This window comes from Petaurus breviceps, unplaced genomic scaffold (assembly GCF_028583685.1).
Source record: "Petaurus breviceps papuanus isolate PSGF00001 unplaced genomic scaffold, PetGlider_PUasm1.0 90825, whole genome shotgun sequence".
NCBI lineage: Eukaryota > Metazoa > Chordata > Mammalia > Diprotodontia > Petauridae > Petaurus > Petaurus breviceps.
The window spans coordinates 964,757-986,110 of record NW_027187353.1 but is presented as its reverse complement, the minus strand read 5'-3'; the positions used below and the strand labels follow the sequence as shown (position 1 = coordinate 986,110).

General features: G+C 38.2%; 1 protein-coding gene across 7 annotated transcripts in view; it reads right to left on the bottom strand.

The window, feature by feature from the left end:
* The window catches only part of ASCC1 (activating signal cointegrator 1 complex subunit 1), a 154,547-nt gene that overhangs the window by 3,268 nt on the left and 129,925 nt on the right, over positions 1–21,354 (bottom strand). Inside the window, exons 11-12 of one of the 7 annotated variants that reach the window (XR_011165065.1) lie at positions 12,251–13,272; positions 80–12,182 (exon numbers count right to left, since the gene is read on the bottom strand). The exons of 5 other annotated variants lie outside the window; for them this stretch is intronic. Coding sequence is in view for 1 of the 2 variants with exons in the window: in XM_069071083.1 (XP_068927184.1) it covers positions 13,216–13,272 (57 nt within the window). In the remaining variant the exon portion in view is untranslated. Of the gene's footprint in view, positions 1–79; positions 13,273–21,354 lie in introns of those variants that run through there. One more of the 7 variants, XM_069071083.1, reaches the window with a different exon arrangement.

The window sequence follows — 21,354 nt, the reverse complement described above, 5'->3', positions numbered from 1 at the left end:
GAACAGCAATCCAGGTGGTGATGTCTGTCCACCTCAGAGGAACTGTTACCTCCTCTCATTTGTTTGAGTTTCTATTAAATTTTAGATCTATCTCTAAGACATGGGAGCCTGTCAGCATCACCTTTTCTCTTCCTGCCACTGATGGCCAAGCAAAACACCTGGGGTTCATTAAAGGCTGACTTTACAAAACCCAGGAAATATTGATCCTTCTATATATATGACATCAACTTAACCCCAAAGAGCTATTTAGAGTCTGTAGTGCATTGTTTTGGTTTTTTTTTCCCAGAAAGTAGTCCAGCTCTTGCCTGCATTGATTTACACAATTAACTTCTCTTGCTGTCGTTGGCAGCCTATACAGATCACATCTACCCCCTTTGTGGAACAAATTCAGCTTGAAATGGCTGCGTGCTAACCCTTCTTTGCTGGTCTTTCATTTGATGTGAAAGTTATGTTGGTGATAGATGACAAACTGAGCTCTGGCCCTGAAGTCTTCCAATTACATACAGAAGCATAATCAGAGACAGTAAAAATAAACAACTCACTTCAATGAGTCACTTTTTTAGAGCTAACATGTCTTTTCCCTCTGCTTTGATTTTTCAAGTTATGGACATTCTGGAGCAAGTAGAAGTTATACTGGCTCTAGCATAAATAAGTTCCTTTATGCCTGAATAACTGTATCTCAAAAGGACATGAGGCTCTATGAAAATTTTCATTCTTAACTTTCAAAGTTAGTATTAACACCAAGGATGAAGCTAAACAGAATGTGATTTAAAAGAACTGCAGAAACTATGAAAGATCATATTTAAGCCTATTACAACTACCTATGTGCTACCCAAGCTTTGGAGATCTTTGTCCACTTGAATCCTTTTTTACTTTTATCTCCACAGACAACAGTCTATTGACTACTTTCCACAGTTTGACAAATCATTCAGTAATCCAATAGATCTCATCATCTCAAAGTCTGTAGACCGGCATTCATCTCAATTTATCTCTATTTTTACCTTCTCATAGTTTAAGAAGTAATTTTCTTTTCTCCTATTTTTTTGTTTGGGCTACAGATTACTTAGCAATAATTGTTCTGGTTATCTACTAAATGGGCATCCTCCATACTGATGTCTCACTCATTTTTGGTGGGTTAGTCTTTTAGGTTTTTTTTTGGTCCTTCATTTTAACTTTTCTCTAAAATTTCTTCCTTTTGTCTAAATTATGATAGTGATCACCAGTAGAATTAAGTATTGCAAGTGTCAGTATTACAGTGCTTAGAGAAGGAGATAGACACTCTTCTATAATGTTTAAGAGTTCAGTTTATAGGGTATGAATCACTCCTGGAAAATAATCAACACTGAAGAGATGGGAAACATTATAGGTATAAAATTTTGCATACACTGTTGGATGAAGTCCATATGTTTGTTGTTTTACTTATCTATTTTGTTTTCTTTGCTATAAGGGAAGGCTAATTGGAGTTAAAGGGATAAAGTAATCAATGCAACTTTGTTTTCATTCTTCCAGACCTCTCTGCAATTTATGGCACTGTTAACTCCCTTCTCTTGGATACTCCCTCAGCTCTTGGTTTTTACAATACAATTATCCCTTATACTTTGTGACTTTTCCCATTATAGTTAAGACATATCCCAGGTCAGCATAAGAAATTAAATGGGAATTTTTCAGGAGTACTGTGGAAGCAGTAGATGACACAAAAAAAGTTTGGAAACTCAGAAATGCTTAAAATATATGCATAGTATTGTATAATACCAACCCAAATTTTACAATAAGGTACTGTAAACATGTCATAAAAGAAAAAGTAAAAATTCAGACTTCTTCTCTGGTACAAAGGGAGAGTCAAAAAATTAAACTCTGATTTTCCAGATCTCAGAAGCATCACTCCCTTAAAACCCCATGATGTGAAAGGGATATATACTGCTCTCTCATGGTCCTTTTCTTACCTATTTATCTACTCATCAGTCATCCATGTTATGCCTCTTCACCATGGATGTTCCTACAAGGTTCCCTCCTGGAGGATCTCTTCTTTTACTATAGTCTCTCACTGATCGCATTAGTTTTGGTAGGTTCACTTACCATCTCTACACGGGTGACTCCAAGATCTACATATCCAGCCCTAACCCATATGGTGAGCTCTAGTTCCAAGTAACTAATGGTTTACTGGACATCTCCCCTCTTTTTGGTATTTCCCTATTTTTGTCAAGGGCACTATTGTTCAGACACCATTCTTCTAAGTCACTCAAGTTCACAACTTAGAAGCCATTCTTGAGTCTTCAATCTCACTCTATACATCTCCCTCCCGTATCCAATCTGCTGCCAAGTCTTGTAAAATCTACCTCTATAACATCTCTAAAATCTATTCCCTTTATCCACTCCCAAAAGCACATCACCTGATCGAAACTTACCACCTTTTCCAATAGCCAATTAACTGCTCTCCTAGCTTCCAGTGTGTCTTTTGTCTTTCTCATTCATTCATCATTCTCTCTCCAATCTATTTTTCAAAGTTGCAAAACTGACATTCCCAAAGCACAAGTCAGATCATATCACTTCTGTGTAAAAACTTCAGTGGCTCCCTGTTTTCCTCTAGGAATAAATAGAACCTCTTCAGCTTGGTAGTTCTCACCTCTCACAGCCTTACTCCACTCCAGTTTTCATTCATACTACTCAAATTCAAGTACTCTACATTTGACCTAAATTGGACTACTCAGCCTTTCCCTAGCTGGAAATTCCACGTCCAGTGTCTGTGCCTTTCCCCAGCTATCTATCCCTCTATGCTTGGAATATACTGCCTCTTAGATTTTTCAGTTTCCTTCTAGGCTCAACATGTGCCAAATAAGCACACCTATCTGTAAAACTGGAAAGCAATCTTGCAGAAATTAAGCACAGACCAATATTTGACACCAGTCTCCACAATACATAAATGAAAACATGACCTTAATTTTAAAGATCATATTACTTTAAAAAATTAGCTCTCACAGCTATAGGGAGAAGATGTATTCGTCTTTTTTTTTTTTGGAGGGGGGAAGGCAGGGCAATTGGGGTTAAATGACTTGTCCAAGATCACACAGCTATTAAGTATCAAGTGTCCGAGGCCACATTTGAACTCAGGTCCTCCTGACTCCTGAGTCTTTTCACTGCACCACCTAGCTGCCCCTAGGAGATGTATTCTTTTTTAAAATCTTTATTAATTTGTTTGTTTACTTTTAGTTTACAGGATTCAATTTCCAATTCCTTGAGTTTCAAGTTTTCTCCCCCCCATGGTGGCATACAATCAAGTATGGGATCTACAAATAGTTTCACATTAGACATTAGTCAGATTATAAAGAAGGATTGTATCAGATGGAATGAACAATGGGAAAGAGGGAACAAAACCAAACAAGAAAAAGACAGAGAGCAGGTAGTTTGTTTCAATCTGCATTCAAACTCTTTCTTTCTAGTTCTTCCTCTGAATATAGACATCTCTCTCCATCATGAGTCTTTTGGAGTTGTCTTCTAGCCCTGCATTTCTGAGAAGAGTCCAGTCTATCAAAGGTGGTCACCACACATATGTTGTGCCTGTAATTATGTACAAATTTCTCCTGGTTCTGATCTTCTCACTCAGCATCAGTTTGTATAAGCCTCTCCAGGTAAATATGAAGTCCATCTGCTCCTCATTTCTTATATGACAATAATATTCCATTACATTCATATGCCACAACTTGTTCAGCCATTCCCCAATTGATGGGCATCCCCTTAATTTCCAATTCTTTGCCACCACAAAAAGAACTGCTATAAATATTTTTGTACATGTGGGTCTTAGGAGATGTATTCTTAACCAAACTAAGTACAGTGACAATTAAAAAATATAAAATGGATAACTTTGATTACATGAAACTGAAGAGTTGATAAAATTAATACACCTAGGATAAGAAGGGAAGAGGTCAAATGGGAAACCATATTTGTATCAAATTTCTCTGATAAAGGTTTGGTATCCAATACATATAAATAATTTACACACACACACCCCTATTTATGTGTGTGTATACATGTATATGTATATCACCAAAAGCCATTTTGGTCTTAGACCAATAAATAAGTGGCCAAAGGATATGAACAAACTCATTTCCAAGATATAAGTATGTAATTCAAATTTGTAAGATAAAAGGCATTCACCAATTGGGAAGGGGAAGGGGGGAGGTGGGGAGGTGAGCAGGAGAAAAATAAATGCCAGATAACTGAAAAACAAATATGTAATAAAGGAAAACAACATGTACACAGATGAGAATATATAAAATTTATAGAAAGTAAATACAAAGTAATTTGGGGGGAGTGAAAAACCACTAACAATTGAGGAAATAGAAAAAGTATTCTATAAGAGGCAGTACCTAAATGATCTTTGAAGGAAATGAAGGATTCTAAGAATTAGAGGTGGGGAAATAGTGCATTTCAGGAATAGGGAATAGCCCATGCAAAAGCATGAAGTTCAGAGATGAAATGCTGTGTACAGAGTACGTCAAGTAGGCCAGAAGGGATGGGATAGAAAGTATGTAGGGAAAGTAATGCTGAGATTACTATGGAAAGATAAGTAGCAGAGAAATAAACTAAGAAGGTATTCAAGGAAAGTGGTGATGAGGTCCTAAAGTGTGGTGGTTGCTGTGTGAGTAGAGAGAAGGGAATAGATTTCAGAGAAAACACTTGGAAAATGATTGTATATAGGAAATGAGTGACTGGAAAAAACAAGATGAGTTTGTGAAGGAAGATGAATTCTGTTCTGGCCGTGTTGAGTATGAGAAGCCAAAGCAAGTAATTCTGCTGTTTTGCTCTTATATGCCAATATCCCTGACCTGAGGTGGCCGCAGTTTCTATTCCACCTGAGAATTTCCTGCAAGCTAGATGAAGCAAGGAGGGACCAAGACTGGTCACATGAGTACTGTGTGCCACTGTGAAGGTAACAAAACTAGGTTAACCACCAAGTGGTATTTGGAAAACAGGACGGCATAATGGAGAGAATGCTGAATTGGAGACTGGAAGACACAAGTCCATATCCTGCCTCCAAAGATGATCACCTATGTGATCATGGACAAGTCACTCAGCCTCTCTAAACCTCAGTTTTATGAAGTGTAAAAGAGAAACACAGGGACTGGCAGCAGCCACTTCATGATATCGTTATATTATCATGGTATTATCAAGTGAGATAATGTCATCATTATTATTAATGATGATGATAACAACAATTCTGACAATGCTTTGTTAGAGGAAAGTACCCATTCAGTCAGGCTAACTTTCAATCGGGCCCAGCCTCTGATTCCTCACACTATTTCTCTGCCTCTGCCCCCTCTTCTCATACTAGCAATGCCTTTCAAAGTGCTCTCCTCAGCCTCTCCATTTTAAAGCTTCCTTCTCTGCCTGCTTTCTAGATCCCTTTTAAGTACTGTGTTCCCCTGTTAGAATGCAAGCTCCTTGAAAGCAAGTACTGTCCTTTCTACTTGTATTGGTATTGGTAGACCTATGGAGACACAAAACATTTTGCTCCCCATCTAAAAATCTTCAAGTGGCAATATTATTTTAATTATACAAGGAATCTTTCTCTTTAATTGATACCCTTTCTAGTCCTGTTGTTCACCAAGAAAATACACTAAATATGAATTAACAGCTTTAATAGCAACAGCAACAATAATCATGTATATGCAAAGAAATAATTACATGGAAACTGTAAAGCAGCTAAACCAAACATGGAGACTAAAGGACATTTAAGTAAAATCATTCTATAGTCCATTTTACCTTTTGTGATCTATTCAGCATATAAGTTTCTTAACACCAAGGATTGTCTAGTTTTTTGTTCTTATGTCTCTAGCATCTAACATCTTGGTCATGAAACACCTTGCAGAAATAAAACGGTGGTGTTTTAGTATTTGATAGCTTCAATAATAGAAGGCAGTGTTTCAAGGAAGCACTCACAATATCATATCTCCAAGAAGAGTATTACATTCATGATTAATGTCTAGATTGCTGCTATATAAAATTCTTAATGTAATGAAAATAAAAACAACAACAATAATAATAAACCACTTGTATGAGATTCTTTGAAACATGGCCCAATTTAAGATTCAAATCTACTACCTTTAAGTTACAAATACAGGTCCTAACCTGACTACCAAAGTCTGAAATGAATGAATTACTCTAAGCACTTATTAAGTACTTACTGTTTCTTGGAACTCTGCAAAGCACTGGGAATACAAATACATAAATGAAATACCTTTCTCCTCAAGGAGCTTGCATTCTATTAGGAAGACAATGTGTATATAAATACATGTGAGCATATATGTAAGTAGAAATTATATACAAAATAAATTCAAGGAAAAATTGGGAGGAGCATTAGTAGCTAGGAAGATCTCAAAAGGTTTCATGGAGAAAGTGTCACTTGGAGATGGGAAATGGAGTGTGAGGAATAAGAAGAAACCCAGTTTCACCAAACTAAAGAGTACAGGAATGAAAGCAATGCATAAAAAGGCTGGAAAGACTGGGACCAGGTTGTGAAAGGTAGAAAATAGAAACAGAAACTTATACCCCAAAGAAGTCATCAATAAGAAAAAGTCTCCATATACTCCAAAATATTTGTAGCAGCACTTTTTATGACAGTTAAGAATTGGAAACAAAGGAGATGCTCTTCAACTGGGGAAAGATTACTGTGGCATATGAATGTGATGGCACATTACTATGCTATAAGAAATGATGTATATGATGACTATAGGAACATGGGAATATCTATATGAAGTAAGCAGAGACAAGAAAACAATATAAACAGTGAGTATAACAATATAAATGGAAAGAATTACACACCAAAAGAAAAAAAAAGTAAAAAATAACAAAATTATTGTAGAGGTAAGGGGTCCACAGGTGTGGACTATGTGTTTTGGGATTTTTTTCAATGTAGCAATCAGTTTTTTCTCTTCAAAAGAATACAATTGTCATGCAGGATGGCTCTCTTGGGGGAGGAAGTGGAGAGGTACTGGGGATAACTATGGTGATGAAAGAAACAAAAATATCAAAATTTTTTTGAAAAAGAAGAAAATTAAAGCATTGGAACTTATATTTGATGCTAAAAGCAATAGGAAGTCATGGGAGTTTAATGAATAGGAGAATGACCTAGTCAAACCTGCACTTTAGAAAATCAAGCTGCTCTCTCCTCAACTCCTGCCCTCATACCAGGGGAAAGGGAAGGGTAAGAACAAGAGCTTATTAAGCACAAACTATGTGCTAAATACTTTACAGATATTATCTCATTTGATATGGGGGCCAGGCCTTCAATATACATACTGATATTCCTCAAATACCCTAACATTCAGTTCTTCCATTTACCCATATCATACAACCTATTCTTCCACCCTACCTTAGCCACAAAGATGAGTATAACTTTGACCATGACAACACCCACAAATGTGCTACTTCCATGTTTGTGAACTCTGAAATTTCCTTATCTGATCACAATGTTGTCATTCCACCTCTCCCTCTGCCTTATAACCCCATGTCTTATTCTTCATCTATACTAGGAGTAGTGAACCTGTGGCCTTGAGGTCACGGGTGGTGCTGTAGGTCTTCAAGTACAACTCTTTGACTGAATCCAAACTTCACAGAACAAATTCTCTTAATAAAAGGTTTTGTTCTGTAAAACTTGGACTCAATCAAAAGGCTGCACTCAAGGATCTAGAAGGCCATGTGGGGTCTCAAGGTCACAGGTTCCTCACCCCTGATCTATATTTTGACATCCAATCCCTCAAACCTTCAGTTCTTTCTCAAATCATGATCCAAGCCCTAGCTAAATTCTCTTCCCTTTCTGATGAACCAGTTCAACTCCCCTGTTGCATCTCTTACCTCCTCACTGTATTATCATACTTTCCCTGAAAAGTTTGAACCATGGATCACTGTTGCCATGTACTGCTTTCACTCATTATATATGTGTGTGTGTGTGTGTGTGTGTGTGTGTGTGTGTGTGTGTGTGTGTGTTGAATGATGCTGGAGAAAAACATGAAGCTTCCTAAATGTGTACCTGAAAGTTTATGTTATATAACCTCAACTGGGCCCTCACTGTTGTGAGGCAATCCTTTTATACATCTCCCTAATTAACTTACCACCTCACTTAACCACAACAGCTTTTCCAAATTTTTTCATCTTTCTTCAAGCTTCCCATAGCTCCTCCTCCCCTAACTCTCTTAGCTGAGAACTTTGCCTCATATTTCATTGAAACAATTGAAGCCATTCACAGAGAGCTCCCACTTCTCCCATGGTCCTCATCCCACATGCCTATGTCTTCTGCTACTATCTCCTCTTCACACCCATTTCACATAAAGAGGTAGCTTTTCTCCTGGCCAAGGTAAACCCTTCTACATGCATAAGTGATCCTATATTCTCCAGCGGATTGCCCCAACTCTCACTAACTTTCAATCTCTGCTGGTTGTTTCCATACTCCTTACAAACATGCCTATGACTCATCCATCCTCAAAAAATTCTCACTTGATCCATCCATCCCCACTAGACTATCATCCAATATCTCTCCTGCCTTTTGTGATTAAATCTTTGAGAGGACCATCTATACAGTAAGTGCCTCCACTTTCTTCCTTCTTAATTCTGTAGTCTGGTTTCCTACTTCATTTCACTTGAAACCATTGTCTCCAAAGTTACTAATGGTCTCTTAATTGCTAAATCTAATGGCCTTTTCTCAATCCTCATACATCTTGCCCTCTCTGCAGTCTTTGACACTATTGATCAACTGCTTCTCCTTGATGCTCTCTTCTCTCTAGGCTTTGACTCTCCTACCTGTCTGCTTGCTCTTTTTTCGGTCTCCTTTATGGGATCTTACATGCCTATTAGCAGTGGGTGTCCTACGAGGGCTCTCTCATAGGTCAATTTCTCTTCTCCTTATATACTATTTCACTTGGTGACCTCATCAGTTCCCACGGATTCAATTATCACCACTACGCAAATATCTCTTCAGATCTATTTATCTAGTGCTAATTTCTCTCCTGACCTCTAGTCTCACATCTTCAACTACCTCCTGGACATCTTAAACTGGGATGTGTTATAAACAGCTTAAACTCAACATGTCTAAAACCAAACTCATTATCTTTCCCCCAAAACCCTCCCCACCCCCTTCCTAACTTGCCTATTACTGTTGAGGATACCATTATCCTCCCAGTCACCCAGGCTCACAACTTTGATATCATTCCAGATTCCTCACTCTCTCATCCTGCCCCCCACCCAATCCAATCTGTTGCAAAACCCTGCCTATTTTACCTTCATAAGATCTCTACTTATGCCCCCTTCACTCTCTGACACTTCCACTGCCACTACCACCACCTTGGTCCTGGTCCTCATCTCCTCACAACTCAATGGTGAAAAAGATATCAGTTATTTTTTATTTATTTTTAGTTTCATTATAGGATTAGGCTCCCTTGAAAGAAGAGCTACCCCAAAACTAAGCCAGACTAACATAGTCTCTTGAGACTAGGTTATCTATACATTTAGTGACTAGATAGATTAAGAAGACTTTATCACTTAGTAGTAGATAATTTAGAAGAATAAAATAATCACAAGATTATTAGGTTTTTCAAAGGGCAAAATCTCCCTTTCTAGCAGGAAGCAGGATTGACCAGAGGCTAAGTTCCCCTTTCTGGCAGCTGGAGAAAGGTTAACCAGGTGCTAAGTTAAGCCCCTTTTTTTCTTAAGCTAGAGTCTAAGTGGAGTAATGGACTATACTAAGGAAGATGGTGGTGACTGCTAACCACTGACCATAAGTTCTTCTTTCCTAGTACACTTTGTGGTTACAAAAGGTGCCACCTGGAGGAAAGGACATCTGGCATAGGATTAAGAAAGTCTGGGAGAAACTAACTAGTCGGGTGACCTTCCTTGTCCAATAAAATTATGTTCAAAACAAGTCTCTGTAATTTTTCCAATTCTTTTTTGTTATAAAAACCATCTCTGTAAATCACGCCTTGTCTCTGACCTCTGAGGAATCAGGTGACCTGGTTTGATATGCAAATGCTAGCTTTGCAAATTAAATCATAGACAACTCAGTAATTTTGTCCTCAGTTTCTCTTTATTTCAAATAATCAAGAGTAGCAATGAACTACTGCAGTAGCCTATAAGTTGGTTAGCCTACCACAAGTCTCTCCTCATTCCACTCCATCTTCTACTCAGCTACCAAAGTGACTTTCCTGAAGTATAAGTCAGATCATATTACCCATTCCTACCCCCATACTCAATAAACTGCAGTGGTTCCCTAATACCCTAGGATCACAGATAAAATCCAGACTGACATTCAAAGCCCTCGCTAGTCCACTCCCACCTCACCTTTTCTTGTTTTCTTGTACCTTCCACCTCTCCATGTACTCTGTAATCCATTGACCCTTGCTGTCATCTTCCTTGCTGTCACTAGAAGAAGACACTTCATTCCCAACTCCAAGCTTTTTCAAAGAATTCCCCATGGAATTTTCTCCTTCCTCATCTCCATCTCCGGCTTCCTTCAAGTTCCAGCTAAAATCTCACCTTCTACAGTGGGCCTTTCTCCATCCCATCCCCCTTAACACTAGTGCCTTCCATGTTGATTAACTCCAATTAATCTCATATGTCTTATTTGTACACAGTTATTTGCATATTTGTTTCCCTCATTATAACATTAGCTCCTTAATAGCAGAAATTGTTTTTTTTTTAATATTTCTTTGTCTCCCCAGTGCTTAACATAGTACCTAGCACATAGTAGGTACTTAATAAATATTTACTGACTGGCTGTAACTTTAGTACCTGTGTGAAGTATGGTCTGAAATGGGGAGGGATTTGAGACAGACACCAATTAGCAAGTTATTGCAATAGTTCAGACAAGGTGTGATGATGGCCTGAACCAGTGGATAGGGTGATCATATGAGGAGAGAAAAGAATATGGAAATGAGAGATGATGTGGAGGTAAGAAACAACAAGATTTGGCAAGTGAATGGAAGCGTAAGGTAAAAGAAAACGTGGAGTCAAGGATAATGCCACAGTTATGATCCTGGATAATTGAAAGAATAGTGATATCCTCAATAGAAACAGAGAAGATTGAAAGGGAATGGGTATTGGGGAAGAGATAATGAATTCTGTTTAGATATACTACTAGATATATACTGAGACTGAAATGCTATGGGCCATCCAGTTTGAAATATACAACAACCAACAGAAGATGCAAAACTAGAGCTTAAAGAAGAAATCATACATAGATTTAGGAGTCATCTGCATAAAGATGATAATTTAACCTATGACAGTTGATACATTTACCAACTGAGAGAATATAGAGAAAGAAAAGAGGATGGCTCAGGTCAGAGCCTTGGAGTATATCACTAATGGATGGGTGTAATAATTTTCAAAAGGGATGAGAACAAAGGGAGATAAGTGTCCAAAAAAAACCCCTTAGAAAAAAGAGAACATCCTGAAGGAGAAGCTGGTCAGTAGTGTCAAATGCTGAAAAAAGGTAAAGAAGGATGAAGCTGAAAAATAGGCCATCAGATTTGGCAATTAAGAGCTCATTTGTAACTTTGGAAAAGACAGTGTCAGTTGAGCAATAAGGTCAGAAGTCAGACTGCAAAAGGGTGAAGAAGCAAGGGAGGTTGTGAATAGAAGGAGTGATATGGAAGTGATAGCTTAACTCGAAAGTGTGGTCTAGAGAGGTTGTTCAGTTTGAGTTTTTTCCCAAAATGAAGTAGATTTAGGTGGATATGCAGTCAGGCAAGAAAGGAATCATCAGAAGGAATGAAGACCACATAAAAGGAAGACCACAGTTGGTACAATCTACTGCAGAAAATGAGAAAGGATAGAATCATGCAGAAAGGTTAGCCTTCAAGAAGACATAGGTGACCTCTTCATGAGAGACTGGAATAAAGGAAGAGAGAATGAGGGAAGGAGTTGTGAAATGTTTTTTAAAAGGGGGAGTGGGGAGGTGTAATGTAATGCCAAGGAAAGGCAACTTCCCAAGGTTCAGAATACCAGCATAGGTGCTCTCTATTTTATTCAGTGACCAACCAAGAACAGAGAAGATCAAAACATGACATCATTCCAAATACAGCATTTACTAAGTGTGATTAAATAATCTCCAAGTACTACCCCACCCCAGGACCTTCCAATCATTCAATCAATTACAAAGTCCCTGTTCTAAATACTTCTCCACCCCTAGGCTATACCTTCATTTGGTCCACCACAAAACCCCTCTTCTCAAATGGAGATTAGTTTCCAAACATAGGTAAAGTACCTTCATTTGTCAATCACAGAGCACAATAAGGTCAAAAGTTCCCCACCCCTGGATCACAATTGAATCTACCCCAGAGTTACATCAAGTTTAAACACAGCACTTAATACCCAAATGGAGGTCTTTTCTTCATCTTGACACGAGGCAAGTTCTCAGCAATCTTAGTTCCTGGGGAGACAAGGCTTAGCAAGGCCATAAGATACATTGCCAGTCCCTTCATGAATTTATCCTCTGTCTGTAGAACAGTCCTAGAACCCCTGAACACATTAGCAAAGCCCTCTCCCAGGATTTCTGTAAACATACAAGAAAATCCTTCTTCAGGGCTTCTGAACCAACAGAAAGGCTCCCAGACCCCTGCAACAACAGCACTGTCCCTCACCAGTGGACAGTATTCATTCTGTCTGCAGGACAGTCTCCAGACCCCTGCAACAACAGCACTGTCCCTCACCAGTGGACAACATTCACTCTCTGTCTGCAGGACAGTCTCAGGGCTTCTTAGCGAACAGCCAGGTTCCAGGACTTCTTCAACAAAAGGACTGTCTTTCACCAGTGGACAAATCTGGCAAAACAACATCAAAACAGACAGACAAAGTACCAGCAAAACAGCCATGTCTCCTCAGTCCTTGGCAGCTCAGGGGGCAGGTCTCAAAAGTCCAGGGCAATTCAAAGCGGCCACCAGCAATTCTCTTAGTCTCTCTCTCTCCAAGAGGTGCTGCTTCCAAAAAGATCTTCCGCCTCTCTCTAGTGTCTCTCCAAATCTACATCACCAGCTCCTCCCAGTTCAGGACTTTCTTTTCACATCAACAAGCCCATCCCACAGGTGGGATTAACAAACTCTGGGTTTTAACACAATCAATTTGAAAACCAAGTCAATACAGGGGAATCTTTAATTGCCATTACTATCACAGGAGGATAAAAGAGAGTTCTGAGCAAATGGTCTCTATTTTCTCAGGCATGAGGGGAAGTCCTCAACTGAAGTGGGAAAGGAAGAAATGATGTGGGAAACTTAATGTTTGGAACTGCCTCTGTAAGGAAAGGAACAGAGAATCAATTAAGAAGTAAAAGGATTATCTTGCTGGTGATGAAGACCTAGGAGAGAAGGTGAATCAGATGGGCTACTAGGCATGTAAGAAATTTATGGCAAACCTGATCAGTTTGGTTACAGGATTTCTTCCAGCTCTATTCAGCAGCAAATAAGAGCAAATGGCAAGAGTAAGCAAGGACTGGAGTATCAAGAAGACAGGGAGGTAAACAATTAAAGAGCATAGGACAATGAAGAACTGAATCAACTGGTTAACTACAGGGTTGACATTAGGATAGGAGGAAAGTGACATTACAGCAAGGGTGATAGGAGGGAAAATCCCACAAGACAGAGAGACTGGAGGTCCTGGTAGGGATGAAGAATAAGTTTAGTATAATATCATAAGACTCGATGATAAAGCAAGCTTCCCACCTTTTGGCAAAGAGATGATAAACTAAAGTAGCAAAATGAGTCACACATTTTTAAGACACAGCCAACATGTGGATGCTTTCCTTGACTACATATTTATACAAAGGAGGGTTTTGGGGGTGGGAGGGTGGGAACAACAGTTGGGGGAGATGGTAGATGGGGTTAGTAACAAACACACATGCATACACCCACATAGGACTTCAAGATTAAAAAAAAAAGTAACAATTTCTTTTCTTAATCTGAAGTCTAGTACACATAAAGCAAGGCAATTTTTTTTTCTTCAGAAAGTAATACACTTAACAGGAAAAAATTTCAATTTAAAAAGAACCACATCAAGGTATTTAAATTTGCTAAAGGGAACAAAGGGAAAGAGCTCCCTCCTTACTGTTATTTTATAATAATACTCTGGGAGATCTTGAAACACAAACCTTTTTGACCCCATTCATATATATAATTCTGCTGTTATGGAAGCCATTATTTTTTTTTAAACCTGATTTTTTAAAAAGCACAGGCTCTCTCCTCACCTCTCTGCTGGACTATTATAATAGCCTCATAATTGGTTTCCCTGTCTCAAGTCTCTCTCCAATCCAGAATATACCTTCCACACAGCTGCTAAAGTGATTTTTCCAAGACCCACATGTACAAAAATATTTATAGTGGCTCTTTTTGTGGTGGCAAAGAATTGGAAATTGAGAGGATGCCCATCAATTGGGGGAAGACTGAATAAGTTGTAGTATATGATTGTGATGGAATACTACTATACTGTAAGAAATAACAAGGGATGTGGTTTCAGAAAAACCTGGGAAGATCTATATGAACTGATGCAAAGTGAAGTGAGAAGAACCAGATCATTGTAACAGCAATACTGATGATCAACTGTGAATGATTTAGCTATTCTCAACAATGCAATGATTTGAGACAATTCCAAAGGACTCATGATGGAAAATGTTACCTACCTCCAGAAAGAACTGATGAACTCTGCATGCAAATCAAAGCATACTTTTTTCACTTTATCTTTCTTGCTTTTTTGCCATATGGCTAATATAGAAATATATCTTGCATGACTTTACAATGTATAACTGATATCATGTTGCTTGCCTTCTCAATGGGTAGAGGTGGGGCTGGAGAAAGAGAATTTGGAACTCAAAAAATTTTTACACCAATGTTAAAAAATAAATAATTTTTAAAAGATATTTTTCCTAAAACGTAGGCATGATCATTTCATCCTCGTCTGCTCAATAAACTTCAGTGGTTCCCTGTTACCTCAAAGATCAAACAAAAACTCCTTTATCTGGCAAAACTATTTACAACCTGGTCCCTTCTATATTTACCATCTTCTTTCATACTACTCCCCTCCATATATTCTAGGGTTCAGGTATACTGGCCTAATTGCTGTTCCATCTCCCAAGGCCATACATTTGGACTGACAGTCCCCAGTGCTTGGAATGTTCTTTCCTTCTTCACTTCCATCTCCTAGAATCCCTGGATACCTTCAAGACTCAGTTCCAATACCACTTTCTCTAAGAGGCTATTCCCATTCTTCTTGGTCGCTACTACTCCATCTTCAAAGTTTACCTGTGTATGCTTCGTATGCAGCTTGTATAGACCTACATATGTTTTATGTTGTCTCCCTGTTATAAAGTGAGCTCTTTGAGGTAAGGGACTGCTTTTGCTTTTTTCTGGTATCTCCAGTTCTTAGCACAATGCCTGGCGCATTGTAAGGACTTAATACTTGTTGATTAAATAAAGAGCTGCACAACATTTGACAAATAAAAAAGTCAAGATTCAAGAATTACAACCTTCACAATATCCTTAGTAAACTATGAACACTGAGAAGGAAGAAGAAACAATTTGAAAACCTGAGGAAGCATTTTACTTGAATGCAAATTAATGCTATTTTTTACTGAATAGAGACTGCTTAATGGATAAGATAACTAGACCTGGAGTATGGAAGAACTGAGTTCGAATCTAGCCTCAATTACTTACTATTTGTATGACCCCTAAGCTAGTCATTTTGTTATGCAAAAAACAAGAAAAAGACCCTGTTGGTAAATTGAAAGTGGATTTTTATTAGCTCCACAATACTGCTCAGGGCCAGACCCCAAATAGAATAGCCCCCAACAAGAGCAATGCATCTGTATATAAAGGCAAGCCACATGCCTAACGGTCAGGGATTGCATAAGCAGAAACTCGTAGAAGCTAAAATCAAAAATTGGTCAGTACACAGTTTGATTTTCGTGCCCCTGCCGAGTTTCCTTAGGCTGGGCTAAACCTGGCAGTTTGCTTACTTCCACGAAGGAGAGAAATGATGGCTGATTAGGGAAGGGGAAAGGGATCAGAGGAGCCAGAATGAGGCCATGTACAACAATTTAACCTGTCTGGCTCAGTTTGCTCGTCTGTAAAATGAGGTTGATAATAGCATCTACCTCCCAATGTTGTTGTGAGGACAAAAATAAGATGATATTGGTAAAGCATTTTGCAAATCTTAAAGCATTATATAAATACCAGGAGGAGGAGGATAGAGTGGCACTGAACCTGTAATTTCATTGATATAAAAAACACCTAGATGAAGAAGTTCCTTCTGCCAATGGCAGTCAGTACCTTCTCTGTAAGTTACACAACTAGAATATAGTATAAAGAGCCTACAAGTTAAATGACTTGCCTGAAGGTCACAGCAACAGTTAAAGGCAAGAAGTGAACACAGGACTTCTTGGCTCTGTGGCTAGCTCTGCAATGCACTATGCTTGCCTCACACTCTTTACTGAATACTTATTCAATATTTAAATAATTTTCATTTTGTTTTATTAATGTATATTTGAAATTTTTACTTAAATTATTTTTGCTTTATTAAATAATTATTTAAACAATATTACTTTAATATTTAAAGAACTTTAATTTTTCCTATTACTGAAAAGGAGGAAAAAGTAACTATCAAGATAAAACAGGTTTTGGTTAAGCTGAAAGTTTCCCTGGACAGAGGAAAACAAGGTAAAATCCATCTGTTCTGCACACTTCTGCTCCTTGGGCTTGTCATTCTTTTTTTAAATAAGCAAAACCAAAAACGTACTGCCTACCATTTTTAGTTAGGACATGTTTGTTTCCTGGGGAGAATATTGCCAGAACAATTGATTTTTGGTAATGCCGCTGTATGCTCTGTGAGTCAACATGTGGCAAGATTAGGGTCAACAGCACCTATTTCTTCCTATCTTGTTTCAGATGTTCTACTCTGACTAACAGCTCCCCTCCCTCCCCAGGCAGATGTATGGCGCTAGCCATCAAGGGCCACAAAGAACTCAAACCTTGACTTGAATATAAATGAAATTCTGCAACCGTTAGAGAAGCCTCCTGGGGTCTATGACCTCCTACTATAAAAACTTAAATAGTCAACAGTTAGCAGTATGAGTCTCTGAACATATTTATCTCCCAACCCCCAATGGTCCTACCTAGCTTTTCTGGGCTTGCTCTTTCCTCAGCTGTGGGAGTAAACATATAGAAATAGGTCTTTCTCCAAAGACCTGTTCCTAGCATGGAAACTTGCTACTTGGACTGCATGATTTCAGGGAGTAAATTGCTTGCTGTCAAATATGACTTCTGTTCAAGGAAACGCACAGCTTTGAAGCCTAAAGTGCTCAGAGAATGACAGAATAAGATGCCTGAAGCCATGCTGTAACCCTCACAGACCCATTCTTTTCTTGTTCTTCTTCTGTTTATCTGAAAGTCATGTAGAAAAACAAGTCTTAAGTTTTGAACTCTTCTCACTCCTGACTCCCAAGCTCACTCACTCACAAAATGTATATATGCATTTTATTAAACTGAGTATTTCAGAGGACATACTATGAGCCACTTCCCCCAAAGGGTGGTTCCTTTATTTTAAGATAAATTTGGATTTTATGAAAACCAAATGCCAGATTAAAAAGCAATACTACTCACACCACTTCAATATTTCCTCCCTACCTTTTTTCCACAAATCTCAAATTGTCTTACCTATTTCCAATTCCTACAACGTCACAGTGAGGTAGGTCAACACAATTATCCCCAATCTACAGGAAATAATTGATAACAACACTGCTTTGTTCTTAATGATAATATTTAAGCCAAATGCCCCTTTCCCCGGGATGTTATGGGGATTAATGAAATAATGTCTGAAAAGTGCTTTGAGCTCTTCAGATAAGTATTCCCAGTATAAAACCTTGCTATGGATAAATAATACTTTTCATCTAAGTTAAAAGTGCTTCTTCACAAACCCCAGCTCATTAAACCTCCAAAGAATTCCTCTAAAATAAACAAGGGCTAGGTTTAAAAGATGGGAAAACTAAGACAGAAATCAAGGTGAAATCACTGAGAATCAGGGCACAGATTTTAGGATTGCTGGCAAAAGATTCTGAATACAAACTTCTAGGTGATGCTTCTTTCTGTGAGGTGGGCATAAATCTGTTTGGATTTTGTATACTAAATTCAAGAGATGTAAATTCTTATAAAATAACACCAAACAACATGTATTTTACACATACACACATACATGAAGTTGCAAAGGATAGAATTACAAAGCTATTCACCCTTTTGTAGTTGTGATTGAGAATGAAATGCTACAGAAATCCCCAAACAAAAAATTCTTTTAATATTTTAAGGGAAAAACAAAAAGTATTGCTGCTTCTCAGAAGCATTCTTCATAAAAGGAACCTTCAAGAGGAAGTGATGCATAAAACTATAGCACCTGCCAGAAGATGTGGTCAAAATATATAGGAAAGTCCATTAACAAGGCGGCTAGGTGGTTCAGTGAGTAAAGCGCTGGCCCCGGAGTCAGGAGGACCTGAGTTCGGTTCCGGCCTCAGACACTTAACACCCACACAAAAAAACTAGCCATGTAACCTTGGGCAAGTTACTTAACCCCAATTGCCCTCCAAAAGGCAAAAAAAAAAAAGCCCATTAACATCTTTGAGGTTCTACATGTTATGTTAGAATTTTACCTAATATCATAATTTTAATCAAACTTTTTTTTTAAAGTATATTCAGGTACTCTACCCCTAAGTTTCTGCCCAAGGTGGGATACAAACACAGACTTTGATCCTTTTTCACCCTCTTCATCTTCTTTTCTGCATGCATAATTTCCTTTAAAGACAACAAACCTGGTGCACAAAAGAGGCTGAAAAGCAAGTGGAAATCCAATCCATAAGGTCAAATAAAGAAGTGTGATGGGAATATAAATTTATGTTGTGGCCATCTTTCTAACATTGTATAGTGTAAGATCTTCCCTGCCCCTAGGCCATTTAATATAGGCTTAAGTACACCTGGAGCTTGTGGTGGGAGGCTTGTTTTTCAGGAGATACTTTGTGATTGGGCAGTGGGGTCAAGAAGGTTGTTACATTCTCTGAGTCAGGAGAAGGCTGTATAAACCCTGTTGTGAGACTTTGTTTTGGGGCTCACTTTGAGAAGTGTTGTGTGATTTGACCAGATGAGACTCTGGGCAGCCATTGAGAGCCACCTGGCTTTGAAAAACCCAGATGTTGATGCTTCCCTCTCTGGTAACTGACTAGGTATGGATGTAATGGTTGGACAGTTGGAGGCCTGTCTGCTTGAAATGTTTCTCTGTCTTGTAACTTCTGTTTGTAACCTGTATGTATACTCTGAAGTTCAGGGTGCTCTTTTTCCCTTGAACTAGGTAAATGATATGTTTGATTGATGAAAGCAAGATTGTTAACCCATTTTGAGTTGCTTTCCTTTAGAAAAGCAGATCTAGGAACCTGTGTTGGCAGCCACCCTGGGGATGCTAGGGTGCTTGCTGCTACAAGAAGTCAAATGGCTTTCTATGCATTTAAAAAATCTCCATTTATATAGCATCTTACTGGACCCAGTCCAAATTTGATCCCTATTACCTAGTCTGCTTATCTCAAAATGTCTACTGGACACATCCAGTTTGAGATGTCTGAAAGGCAATTGGAGATACAAGACTGGAAGCAGAGAGATTAGGGCAGAATGAGTAGATTTGAGAATCATTAGCATAGAGATGATCATTAAATTCATGGGAGCTGATGAGATCTCCAGATGAAGTAGTATAGAGGCAGAAGGGATGTCCTCATTATTCTTAGTGTCTTCCCTCTGAGATTACACACAATTTCTCCTGAATATACCTTACTTTTACATAGTTGCTTACATGTAGTAATTAGAGAGTGAGCTCTTTGAGAGCTGGGACTGTTTTTTGCCAACCCCTCCCCCCCACCTTTTTTCTTTTCCTTTATTTATTTTTAGTTGACAACATTCAGTTCCACAAGTTTCTGATTTCCGAATTTTCTCACCCTCCCTCCCCTTTCCCCTCTCCAAGACAACATGGAATCTGACATTGGCTCTACCTATACATTCACATTAAACATATTTTCACATTAGTCATACTGCAAAGAATTTATAACCAATGGAATGAACCACAAGAAAGAAGAAACAAAACAAAAAAGAGCAAATACTATGCTTTGATCTGCATTCAGACTGTGCGATTCTTTCTTTGGGTGTAGATAGCATTTTCCATCCTGAGCCTTTTGGAGTCATCTTAGCACCTTGCATTGATGAGAAGAACCAAGTCTATCAAAGTTAGTCATTGCACAATGTGGTTGTAACTGTGTACAATGTCCTCCTGGTTCTGCTCTCCTCACTCAGCATCAGTTCATGTAACTCTTTCCAGATTTTTCTGAAATCCTCCCACTCATCATTTCTTATAGAAGAATAGTATTCCATTACATTAATATACCACAATTTGTTTGTTTGGCCATTCCCCAATTGATAGGCATCCCCTCAATTTCCAATTCTTCGCCACCACAAAAAGAGCTGCTATAAGTATTTTTGTACATACTGGTCCTTTTTTCCCATTTTTATGATCTCTTTGGGATACAACTCTAGGAGTATCAAAGGGTATGCACATTTTTATAGCCTTTTGGGCATAGTTCAAAATTGCTCTCCAAAATGGTTGCATCAGCTCACAACTCCTCCAACAATGCATTAGTGTTCCAATTTTCCCACATCTTCTCCAGCATTTATCATTTTCCCGTTTTGTCATCTTAGTCAATCTGAAAGGTATGATATGGTACCTCAGAGTTGTTTTGATTTGCGTTTCTCTAATCAAGAGTGATTTAGAGAATTTTTTCATATGACTACAGATATCTTTAATTTCTTCCTCTGAAAACTATCTGTTCATATCCTTTGACCATTCATCAACTGAGGAATGACTTGTATTCTTATAAATTTGACTCAGTTTTCTGCATATTTGAGAAATGAGTCCTTTTATCATAGGCACTGGTTGTAAAAATTCTTTCCCAATTTTCCTTTTCTCTTCTAATCTTGGCTGCATTGGCTTCATACAAGAACTTTTCAATTTAATGTAATTAAAATAATCCACTTTGCCTTTCATAATGCTCTCTTTCTCTTGTTTGGTCATAAATTCTTCCCTTCTTCATAAATCTGACAGGTAAACTATTACTTGCTCTCCCAGTTTACTTATAGTATCAGCCTTTATATATAAATTGTGTACCCATTTTGACTTTATTTTGGTATATGCTGTAAGATATTGGTCTATACCCAGCTTCTGCCAAACTAATTTCCAATTTTCCCAGCAGTTTTTGTCAAATACCAAGCTCTTATCCCAGAAGCTGGAGTCTTTAGGTTTATCAAACAG